Source organism: Lepidochelys kempii, chromosome 17 (genome assembly GCF_965140285.1).
Source record: "Lepidochelys kempii isolate rLepKem1 chromosome 17, rLepKem1.hap1, whole genome shotgun sequence".
Taxonomy (NCBI): domain Eukaryota; kingdom Metazoa; phylum Chordata; order Testudines; family Cheloniidae; genus Lepidochelys; species Lepidochelys kempii.
This window is the reverse complement of record NC_136396.1, coordinates 18,124,774-18,137,502: the sequence shown is the minus strand read 5'-3', so window position 1 is coordinate 18,137,502 and position 12,729 is coordinate 18,124,774. Positions and strand designations below refer to the sequence as shown.

General features: G+C 43.1%; 1 protein-coding gene across 3 annotated transcripts in view; it reads right to left on the bottom strand.

Annotated features, from left to right (window-relative positions):
* Nucleotides 1–12,729, bottom strand: part of COL26A1 (collagen type XXVI alpha 1 chain) — a 221,080-nt gene that overhangs the window by 157,242 nt on the left and 51,109 nt on the right. For 2 of the 3 annotated variants that reach the window (XM_073315529.2, XM_073315531.2), the window contains exon 3: nucleotides 10,195–10,298. In XM_073315529.2, coding sequence (XP_073171630.1) covers nucleotides 10,195–10,298 — 104 coding nt within the window. The remainder of the gene's footprint in view (nucleotides 1–10,194; nucleotides 10,299–12,729) is intronic. The other variant, XM_073315530.2, reaches the window with a different exon arrangement.

Sequence of the window (12,729 nt, the reverse complement as noted above, 5' to 3'; positions counted from 1 at the left end):
AGCCAGAGTTTGCCAAGTGGTCAGCATGGCCAGTCAGAGTTGAGACCTGGGTATAGGAACTGAGTAGTATCCCTTTAAATAGCTTGGGAGATCTCGAATGTCCATTCCAGAAGCCCCCAGAACCTAAGAGAGGAGCAGTGTAGGTAGCTAGATCTGAATATTTGTATGTTCGAGGTGGTGCAGCAGCGTCACTATAGTTAAGGCTGTGTCAAAAATTCTGTTTAAAGGTCAACCTTCCTCAACACTCTAAAATTAACATATGTCAGAGTCCTTTGAAATATGGTGGGCATCAGGAGGGTGCGGGGTAGGAATAGTGTCCAAAATTTGGGGTAAATTTAAAGTAGGGGTTACTGAGCTATCAGCCCACCACCAAAATAGCCACTTTCCAAAAAAGTATCTAGGGGTTTTTTGTTTTTGTTTTTTTTTTTAAAAAACAGAGGTAGTAAGTATTCAGATAGTTTGGAGGAATGCTTTTCATAGCAAGAGGTCATTTAAGAACTGTTGAAATCATTTATTCCCTATTTGTTCAGGTTGTCACCTAAATCCTATGGAAGTTTTTAGAAAGGAGTACAATGGCAACAAGAATCCATATTTTCTTTCATCTTAAGAACTCACAATGCTTACACATTCGGAATTGAGAGTCAATGTTTTTGACGTATTCTCTCAGTTTCACTAGCTTTGTAATGGAGGTACAGAAGTGATTTGCTCAAGGTCTCTCAGTGAGCCCATAACAGTCAAACAGAACCCATGTGTCCTGATTCCAACTCCCTATTATAACCACAGAACACTCCCTGCCGCCACCCATTACTTCAAGAAACTTTGAGGACTGCTGCTATTCCAGCTTCATCGTTTTTCCCCCCCAGCAAACACAGCATTATTACTAGGAGTTAGGCTGTAGAGTTTCCTCTATATACCATTGACAAACTTGTCTCACCAAATTTTAAAAGGCCTTGATCCCCTTCTAAAAACCAAGGTCCAATTTATACTCATTCTCTGGCACTTCATCCTATTAGTAATGCAAACCTAGAAATGCTTTCTTTATCTATGGGATGAGCGAATGATTTATACCCATCCTCCCAATTTATGTTTGTTGATAATACTTTGCAGCGCATGAGTAGGACCAAGTGCTTTGCAAATGTTAAGCCCCAACATTCATGCGAGGTAGAGAGATAGCCCCATTTTCCTAAGACTCAGAGGTTAATCTGCTTGCCCAGCAAAATGAGTGGCAGAGCCATGGAGAGACTCCAGAGTCTCATTTTCAAGTGGGCTGAGCATCCAGAGCTTCCACTGACTTCAGTAGGACTCAGATCTGCATATTTCAGAGTCAAGCCCTAGAAGTAGGAGTCCAAGCCCATTGCTCTAACATTAGAAGTCTCTCCCATTGAGAATCTGATAGTACCCGAAAACACAAACACTCCTGTTATAAAAAGTTTTTAACCATCCTAAGGAATCTTTTCAACTTAGCTTACCAAAGAGAAGGTTAAGAGGCAACTTCATGACCGTCTAGAAAAGAGGTCTCATAAATAGAGGCAAATGCAGAATGAGATCCAACAGCTGGAAAATGAAGCAAGATAAACCCAGCCTAGAAATAAGATGAACATTTTTAATAGTGAGGGGAATTAACTATTAGAACCCCTTATCAAATGATGTGGTGGATTCTCCATCACTTCATAAAGATAGGATGTTGCTCAACTAGAAGTTATGGGCTTGATGCAGGAATTACTGGGTAAGCTTCTATGGCCTGTGCTATGCAGAAAGTGAGACTAAAATCATCTTAAAAGTCCCTGCTCACCTTAAAAGTCTATCAATCATCAAAGAGACACAATTAGACCGAGGAACACAAGATCAAATTTCAATGTTCCTTGTATTGGGACACAACTGGAAGTATAATGAATTTCAGTTTTGTAGGGTGTTTCTCAGACAATGCGTCACTTAGGAAAACAGACAAGACCGATTCTCACCAGCTAAGTGAAATATTTAGAGTAATTTACAACTAAACGTACTTTAACTGACAAAATCAACATTTTATTGGTCACTTAGTCCTGGCATCTCCTCCATTTCCCTCTTGTTACTCAGCTACATGTTCAGTATGGATAATTTTGAGAAGAGGATCTTGAGTTCACTGTAATGGGGTCTGCTGCTCACTCTGTATATTTGAAGGAGATGTTAAATATTCCTTATAAAACTTTGGTTGAGATGCTTCAGAACTTAAAGACAGGTTTCAGAGTAACAGCTGTGTTAGTCTGTATTCGCAAAAAGAAAAGGAGTACTTGTGGCACCTTAGAGACTAACCAATTTATTGGAGCATAAGCTTTCGTGAGCTACAGCTCACTTCATCAGATGCATACTGTGGAAAGTGTAGAAGATATTATATACACACAAAGCATGAAAAAATACCTCCTCCCACCCCACTCTCCTGCTGGTAATGGCTTATCTAAAGTGATCACTCTCCTTACATTGTGTATGATAATCAAGATGGGCCATGTCCAGCACAAATCCAGGGTTTAACAAGAACATCGGGGGGGGGGGGGAGGAAGGAAGGGGAATAGGCTACTTTGCATAATGACTAAGCCACTCCCAGTCTCTATTCAAGCCTAAGTTAATTGCTGAATTGGAAGTCATTTGCAAATTGGATACAGTTTCTCGCTGGAGTCTGGATTTGAAGTTTTTTTGTTGTAAAATAGCGACTTTCGTGTCTGTAATCGCGTGACCAGAGAGATTGAAGTGTTCTCCGACTGGTTTATGAATGTTATAATTCTTGACATCTGATCTGTGTCCATTTACTCTTTTACATAGAGACTGTCCAGTTTGACCAATGTACATGGCAGAGGGGCATGGCTGGCACATGATGGCATATATCACATTGGTAGATGTGCAGGTGAACGAGCCTCTGATAGTGGGGCTGATGTTATTAGGCCCTGTGATGGTGTCTCCTGAATAGATATGTGGGCACAGTTGGCAACGGGCTTTGTTGCAAGGATCTGTTCCTGGGTTAGTGGTTCTGTTGTGTGGTATGTGGTTGCTGGTGAGTATTTGCTTCAGGTTGGGGGGCTGTCTGTAGGCAAGGACTGGCCTGTCTCCCAAGATTTGTGAGAGTGTTGGGTCATCCTTCAGGATAGGTTGTAGATCCTTAATAATGCGTTGGAGGGGTTTTAGTTGGGGCTGAAGGTGACGGCTAGTGGCGTTCTGTTATTTTCTTTGTTAGGCGTGTCCTGTAGTAGGTGATTTCTGGGAACTCTTCTGGCTCTATCAATCTGTTCTTGTTAAACCCTGGATTTGTGCTGGAAATGGCCCACCTTGATTATCATACACATTGTAAGGAGAGTGGTCACTTTAGATAAGCTATTACCAGCAGGAGAGTGGGGTGGGAGGAGGTATTTTTTCATGCTTTGTGTGTATATAATAAGATCTTCTAAACTTCCCACAGTATGCATCCGATGAAGTGAGCTGTAGCTCACGAAAGCTTATGCTCCAATAAATTGGTTAGTCTCTAAGGTGCCACAAGTACTTCTTTTCTTTTTTCAGAACTTAAAGCACATGTCTTTCATTTTACCTCAAATGGCCCCTTCCACACAGGATTCTCAAAATGATTTGTACTGCAGTAGCATCTAGAAGCCCCAGTCACGAACCAGGACCCCATGGTATGATGCAAACACATTAAGGAAGCCCCTAACACTGCTGCACAATTGGCAGATACACCATTTACAATGCACCAAGGCAATGATATTCACTGACTCGCCTGAAGTCACATGGTGAGAATGCAGCAGAGGCGGGAATAGAAGCCAAGGTGTCCTCTTGTGAACAAATCAGTACACTGAGCGTTAACAGTCTTCCTCTAACCTCCTTAGCCTACACCCTCCAGCTCCTACAGGTTGTGGTGATCATTCTGTTGTGGAAGACAGACAATTCTGATCTCACGCACACATTAGTTTTACATCTGTTGAACTGAATTTCTCCCAATTTAGACCAGTGAATTCAAAATCAGCATCAGGCCCAGAAATTGTAGTATGAAACTTCCCTGATCCAGAATCAGTGTTCAGATATCTACATCTGTGAGAGGATTTCCCTGTCCTAAAGGAAGGCTTGCTTGATCCACACAGCAGTTGGATTCTTTTTAATCCAACTGAGAAACAGAGTATTAGAAGTGAACAGTGACAGAATAAGCAGGGCCATGCCTTTACCTAGCCACGCTGTTCTTCTCAGACATTTTGGGTACTACTGTAAATCTTCCAAGAGATGGAAGAAAGAAAAATGAGAAATAGCAGCAATTATACACCACTGGCAAAAACCCTTGCCCACAAGAATAATCAGCTACACCATGTTAACTTACCTATTTCCAAAGCAGCGTGTGCTAATGGTGTGGAGAAAAATTAATCAGAGCATCAGAAATATTTTCACAGGAAAGCACACAGGAAGGAGGCAATGTGATTCAGTGGCCAGTGATGCTCACCCACATATGTTAAAGCAATTTGTGACCTACATACACCATTATTAAGTAAAATACAGCACATGTTGGTATAGAACTCTGGCCCTACCTCTTATATAGCATGTTTCATCAGTAGATCTCAAAGCACCTCACAATCTTTACTGTATTTATCCTTGCAATACCTGTGAGATAGGAAAGTGCTCTTACCCCCATTTGACAGATGGGGAACTGAGGCACAGATTAAGGGACTGCCCTGGGTTCATATAAACCAAGATCTAAATTGAAGAAATTAGAGAAAACCCCCAGACACAGCATTTTGAAAATGCATCTGTTTTTACAGAAGAGATGCAAAACTGAAATGTTGACTCCTTACCATCTCAAGAAAGCTTTCTTGGAGGGAAGGAGTAATAATCCTAGTGTCCTAACCAAAATTCTGCCTATGTAACTATATGCTGCCTGCTTAAAATTCACCCTCCAGTTTAATTTTAAATTGGTCTTCCCTTCCCATAGTGAGAACCACTGTGTGGCCTTGCTGAAGCAGATTGGTTCTCCCATTCCAGCCCAGCAGTTCCTTTGTTTCAAGGGTAGGGGAGTTTTCCTTTTCTCCGATACATTCAGGGAGTTGGGTGCCTAAATTCCTTAGACTCCTTTAGAAATCCCAGACACACCCAGCTCTGTCACTCACTTTCACACACCCCTCTACCACGTTCTCTGACTTTCTCTAATCCGTGTTGGTTGGCTGTTTGCTCCTGGGTACTAGAAACACAAATACTAATAAATGTTTTGAATCCTTGAGGATGAAGGGTCACTCACACACACACAGTCATTTTACTATTAAATTGTTATATGCTCATCTAAAGAGCATTTAAAAGAATGCAAAGGACCAGAAAGAGTTAATCATCATTCAGAACCAGGATCATATTTTTTTTAAAAAACCATTATTTTTTTTAAAACATACCTTTAAAGACACAGTGTCACTTTAACAGTGGAGGGATAGTCTAGGCAGGGAGCAGTCCCAAATACTCTGTCAACACTTTGTTTGAAGGGTAAACAGCTTATTGGCTACTATCCTAAATCTGAGTTAGAAAAAAAAAGTCAGATTTGTAAAGTAAAACAAGGTCTTCACTAGCTAGCTAATGGTAATGCAGTGCTGAGCCCCTGAATAGACTAGGGACCCTTTTCCTCTCCCAGGAGATTCTTCTTGGCTTTGAACTTTCAGCCATCAAGGGAGGGGGAAAAATAGAAAACAAGCTTGGGTTGAAATGTCAGCATCATCTTGGATTCAAATCAATCAGCTTGATGCATGATTGCAATCGCTAAACCACTTCACCTTTGCACTGCCCTCTTCCATATGTTCTTTATATCAGCATTCAGCAGGCTGGGTGGCTCAGTGGATTCATTTCCTGTCCTAGCAAGGGCTCCAGTTTTAAAAAAATAAAAAATAAAATAAAATAAAATAAAATGGAAAAATAAAAATTATCCACCGACAGTTAAGCTCACCAGACTCATTTCTGTCAAGTCTCCCTCTTTGTCCAATGCAGAGCAAGGGGTTTGTTGCAAGAAGCAGTTTAAGGTCTGGTGCAATCTGGGGAATCTAGTAAACCACCTAATGAATTAGCTCTTCAGAGATCTGCAAAAATAGTGCAGGAATTAGCTGGGCCTTTTCAAATGCTGACATGCCCGGAGGAGAGAGAGGTGGGGTATGCGTAGGGCAGCTTCCCTCTAAGGGCAGAGTGATTTAAAGGGGATAATTAAAGCAGCTGTCCCCATTCAGCAGATTGAGTAAAGCAACCCCCCCCCCACACACACACACACACACACAAAGATTTTTCTTTGTCAGCTGCTATGCAAGAGTTAAATTCCAGAGATAAATTTTAATCCAAACAATCTGCAGCCATCAGCATTAAGTTGGTGCCCGCCAGCTGGTGATAGTTAAGTGGTTACTTTCTCAAACTGAACCTATTAGCTAAAGGTCAAGACACTTGGTAATACTCCACTGAGTTTAACAATTGTTCATTCCCTCAATGTGCAGTATATTACTGAAGGGGAGAGGGAGCACCCTGGGGGAGGACAGACTTCCAACAAGAGAAGGCTGTGACAACCAGAGCACCTCAAGACATTCAGAGTGCCACCGAACCAGCCTTCCATCCCACACTACCCCATCGCAAGAGAAACCCAGGGAGAACAAGGACAGACCATCACTGCTCCCCTACATGTCCTGGGTTTCATAGACTATTAGGGTTGGAAGGTACCTCAAGGGGTCATCTAGTCCCACCTCCTGCTCAAAGCAGGATCACCACCAACTAAATCATCCCAGCCAGGGCTTTGTCAAGCCTGACCTTAAAAACCTCAAAAGGAAGGAGATTCCACCACCTCCCTAGGTAACGCATTCCAGTGCTTCACCACCCTCCGAGCGAAAAAGTGTTTCCTAATATCCAACCTAGACCTCCCCCACTGCAGCTTGAGACCATCACTCCTTGTTCTGTCATTGGCCACCACTGAGAACAGCCAAGCTCCATCCTCTTTGGAGCCCCCTTCCGGTAGTTGAAAGCAGCACTTTGTGGGGGGTGGCTGTGCTGCAGACTCCGAGTTACTGAAATGGTGTCTTTCCACCCTTTAAATGTTAAAGAAAACAAGACAAAATCCTTTTACGATGGAAGCTAAATAAAAATCTGTTCACTGGGAGAGGCCACATTGGCTCCTTCAGAGACACCGCTCAGGAATCATAAAAAGCGGGATTGGCATTGTAGCTGTGGATCAAGGCAGGAGCAAATTGCCAGGGCTTTCTGAGCCTTGCACTCCAAAAAGTGGTCCCACGGGCCTAAAGAGGAGTCCTTAAAACTTGTCACTTCACCATCTCTCATTCTCGGAGCCGCCCACCCACAATACGGTCCCCAAACTGCCTCACAATTATTTTGCTTGACCCTAATTTTCTATCGTCGTAATCAGCTCTGGGCGTGAAAAGGCAGTGCCACTTGGAAAGGAGACCACAGCCTCCAGACACAGAAGGAAAACAAGGCTCCTCTTAAGCAAGTGGAAAGCTGGGACCATCAGTTGTGATCACTGTTGTTCACGTTAAATAAAACCAGATGGAGCAGTACAGTGAGATTATCTGAGGAACAGGACTTTCATATTGTGGTCAGAATGTACCTTTAAAGAAGCAAATTCTGTCCCCAATTACACTCATGCAGCCACACTGACTTCTAAGCACAAAAAGCATTCACAGATTAAAAGAGACAGTTTAAAAAAATAAAAGCAAAAAGGGAATCAGGAGAAGGGGAAGAACAAATTACTACTTTTTCCAAGTTGTTTTTTTACACATGCAGTTTCCTAATCACGTTTTTTTGCAAAAAGAAAAGGAGTACTTGTGGCACCTTAGAGACTAACCAATTTATTTGAGCATAAGCTTTCGTGAGCTACAGCTCACTTCATCGGATCTCTATCCTTCACTGCTGTTCCCCACACACATATCCGCCCCATAGGAAAAAAACTAACTATATACGGGAAACGGAAACTGATCCTCTACTAAGCAAAAACTGAAAATACAGAGAAAATTGCAGCTGAAAGAGTTTAGCGAGACTAACTAACACCTAACATTACCGGAGCAATAGCAAATAAAGAGAGATGAATTTAAATTGATGTCCTTGTTATTTAGCTGATGATTTTCACTCTGTTTTTCAGTACAAGCCACTAGGGTCAACGCCATTGCCAGAAAGGGAGCAGCAACTCGCAATTCTACTGATCGGGGTTCGGTTTTCAGGAGCTGGGATTCGCAATTGCTCCAGATGTTTTGAAAGAGAGTGTGAACATGGGAGAAAAGGGGGCTGCTTCTCACTTTTACTTTGTCAACGCTCCGGAACACCGTATGCAAGCCTGAAAGGAATATTCTCCACTGAGAAGTAACTACATAAAATGGTCACCTTGTCCAACAGACCTGCTCCCATGAGTATTCAGTCTTCTTTGCTGACTCTCTCAAACAAGCGTCTATGGCTTTCTACTCCCATTAACACTCCAGAGATGGATACAACAGAGAGGGATGGAGAAGAATTTTTTTTTCCACCTGTGGAATCGCTTACAAAGCTGTAATCGCTTATATCTGTGCTAAGCTACTGAGGGCTAATGGGGCTGCACAGCTCAATTTGAACTCTGTACCAGGCTGAATCTTCATTGCTGGGTGTGTTGCCAGTAACTGGTCCTTTGCCATGTCTATCAAACGTCCATGCCACCATTCAGTGCTGCGATAGCTAAGAAACCAAGCTGGCCTTTGGCCATTATTTCACTGCATTCCAGGCCTTCTCTCTTTCTGACTCATTCTCTTTAGTACCTTGCTGAAATGAGAACCTGAGCTGCAGGGCTGCTTTGTAGTAGCTTTACTAGGTTTAGATTTCCACGAGGTTTGGGAGGCTATTATTTCCATGACAACGAAGTGACCAGCTTAGGACCACACGCTTCATTTTCTGCAACTGTCACAGGACGATTTAGAGTTTGCAGAGTCACCTGAGTTGTCTGCGGCGTGCTTAATGCCATGACCTAATGGCACAAACAAACCAGGACTGCCTGTGGCGGGACATGGTCAGAGAATGCCTTGTAGGAGAGAAGCTGAAAGCTCCTGATAACTCCGCATTTGACAGCCAATGGCCCTCACTCCCATCCCGACCTTCATTACATGTCAATCCAGGGCCCAGGTTACCCAGCCTGCCTTCCCACTTGTAGCCATACGGCATTCATAGCAAGACGCAAGTTTTGATGCTCCCGTATCAGAGATACGACATGCGTAAGCACCGCACATTCATAAACCCTGGAGACTGCAGATAAGCTAAAGAAAGTGAAGGAGGAAAATACAAAAAAATTTAAAAAAAAAAAAAAAATCACTCGCTCATCTTCAGTTGAGGTGAGAAAAGAAAGGAAAACCTTTTCCTTTCTTCCTTTCAAGAAAAAATGAGTTCCTTTTTTTTCCCCCAATGTGACAGATCTGATGTCAAATGCAGACACACTGAATTGTGCGGTGTATGGTAGAAGCTAAAAATTATCTCCATGTAGCGAGGACAGTGAGTAATTTCAGTTAATAGACCTCTAGGGACACAGCTGTGTTTTGGATAGACATAGGCCTACCTCTTAACCTGCCCAGGCTTAAATTTGGGACACAAAAGTAATAAAGCAGCTCAGTCTAGAAGATGAACGATTCAATTTCTTTAGCATAAACTTAAGAGGCTATAAGTGGCGGTTCATGATTCAATTTCATTGACCTCAGTAATTGATGGTAATGTATTTTGAGATGTATCTCCATTTCATGTGGGATGGGGGGAGGGGGGTTCCTGCATTTAACGTGAATGACATTTCCCCTGAGGAGACAAGCTTGCATGCAGGATTTCATGGTTTCTGAAGGAGAGCACAATGGGAGTATCAAACCAAAAATGCATCAGTCATCCACCAACGGCAAACTCCCATGCCCAAGTCACAGCTGGGTGCTCTGCTACCCACGGCAGGTTTCTGAAAGCACAGCTGGCACACACATGGCTTCCAGACTCACCTGCCATGCTCTCCTTTTAGAGCTTGGCTTGCAATACAAAAATGTGTGTTTCATATGAAAATTAATGGAGTTTTTTGGAGGAGAAGAAAAAAAAAAAGAGAGAGAGAGAGAGAGAAACCCACATATGATGAACTGAGGAAATGAAGAGCAACTCAGCCAAAATAAACTCACCCAAACCCAATTCCTCCTGTCCCACCAAGACTCTGTGGGAAGAGATACAGATTTCCAGTTGACTTACCCTCTTCGCAGTTACTCCCTGTGAACCCAGGACAGCACCTCCACTCCAGGGTGGTCACAGTTCGGTAAGACATTTTGTACGTGGGCCTGAGAAGAGTCCTGTAACTAACACAAACGAGAAGTCAACAAACTGCACCTCCCCATCTTGCAGACTATCACTGCCATTTTGTACAGAGGGGCCATTTTGTCCCACGCATGGGACTATCCCAGCATCCAACTGCCCAGCAGCTGTGACTGGCAACATACAAAGTTACCAGGTGGGTTTGGGTGAGGGAATCGGCACTTTGTGGGTTTGATCCTGCTGTGCTTACTCGCTGCTGAACTAAATGGCTCTGCTCGTGAATGGATGCGGGATCAAGAGAAGTGCATGTGTATTTAACTCCCCAGGCACCAAACCCAGTATTTCCCAGAACTCTTTTTTTTTTTTTTTTGGTAGATATTCACTAAACACAGTCCCACATATACATTCTGTTTCTCCATACCATAATATCAGAGGATCAGTTTGCAAGAAAGTGGCCAAAGACAGAACACGCAAATTGTTTATCAACACTGGGACATACAAAGAGCATGACTGTGCACACGAAAATGAGCAAGGATCATCTTGTGGTGAGAACACGAATACGATCCAGGAGATTTGGGATCAATTCCTGGCTCTGCCATTGACTCCTTTTGTGACCTCATTTAATCCATGCCTCAGTTTCTCATCCATTAAATGGGGATAATTCCTCCTTTCTTTGTCTTATCTATAAGCAGCTCTTTGGGGCAGGTTCTCCTTTACAGCATCTAACATAACAGGGCCTTGATCTCAGTAGGGACATCTAGGCACTATTACAATACAAATCATAGTGCACACATTTAGTGATAGTCTCGATAGCCATTCGTATGCACAACTAGCGATTTGCACACACCATCACCTGACACACGTGTTCAATCATGTTATTTCCACAGGCACATTTCTATATTAACTACATGCAAATCCTGAGCTTTTTTGAAAATTTGGCCCTACCAAAAAAAAAAAAATTATATATATATATATATTCAGCAAATTAGGTTTCCCTGCATTAGCTGGAATAATTGTTGTCACTCTTTAAGAAGCTTCAGGAGAACATGGAAGGTTTTAACATGTGTAAAAAAAAAAAGTTATATTCTATAAACTTGCTCTCATTTATACGCCGATACAATGAACTGGGGCGTGGCCAGGAGGAGGAGAGAATGAAGGTGAGAGTGGGGGAGAGACTAAGGAACTCTGCATTGTGGCTTTTATATTTCTTTTAGGGAAACTTACGCCATGTGACAGACTTAAAATGTACTGCATTCTACCAGGAACCACCTGTGACTTGCAATATCTAGAAACGCCAGTAGGTGGAGCTCTGTCACCAAGCCCAGTATTACTCTAGTGTACTGCAATACCCAGGGCCAGTTACAGAAAAAATAATTCTCAGAAGGAATGTGCAGTCTCCCTCTATTGGCATGGGCTGCCCTCTGCTGGGATGAGGGGGATCTCTACCTTATAACAAGAGCTGGAATTAACAGGCAGTCCGGCATTGGAAGCAAGTCCCTTGCACTTTTGGTCTGATCATGATCAGAGGATGAACTATATGCTTGAGCATGGAAGAAAGGTGAACCAAGAAGAGCTTGTCTCACCAAATGGAGCACTAAATAATGAGAACCAACCTTGATTCCTACAGGTCGCAGTGTGGGATCCTATCAGAAAAGGTCTTGCACTACAAGTGGTAAGGTTAATTTGTTAGCAGCAGCAGTAATGCAAGCATACCAGCAAGGGGTGCCCCTTCGTGTACTGAACACAAGTGGGGGCCTCTGCTACTATAAGCACATAAATGATATTTATGCCGATTGCTCACTCTGGAGACGGACAAGTTTTCTCCGTTATCCACAGGACAGGCACTGCATGAGCTGCAGCGGCACAAGCTCCCTCAGCAGCATGCCACAACCCTGACCTGGGAGAATAATGTAGTCTCCCTGGACCATTCAGTCCTTGGCCTTGCTGCTGAATTGCCAGCAAGCACCCCAATTAGGAGCAAGATGTTTGTCTAATCGGGGCCAAACTGAGCCAAGTAACTTCACCTAGTTCTTCACTACAGCACTTTCCAGCCACAGGTATTGACTTCCAGGTTCTTTGATAAGGAGATAAGCCTCTCACCAAGCCTAACCTGTAGGCAGGCCCACAGTCTTAAAACAGATGGCAAAATTAAGGAACAGCAGCATTAAACACCTTGTTGAGGGTCTCATAGAACATCTTTTGCAGAGTCAGGAACAGAACTGAGGCCTCCTGACTCAGTCTTGTAGTGGCAGCCCAAAGCCCATCTTGCCTGGTTTAAGCCCTGAACCAGCAGTCAGAAGATCACGACTTTGTCGCTAACAACTCAGCTGTGTTTGACCTGGAGATGAAAGCCTCTGTCCCATTACCAGTGCCAGCTCGTCTCCAAGTACGCCGCAATTTCAAATCGTGGTTCTTGCCAAGATGTTAAAACGCTCTCAAACTTCATTATGAGGTGCAGAGAATGGCTTGAGCCAG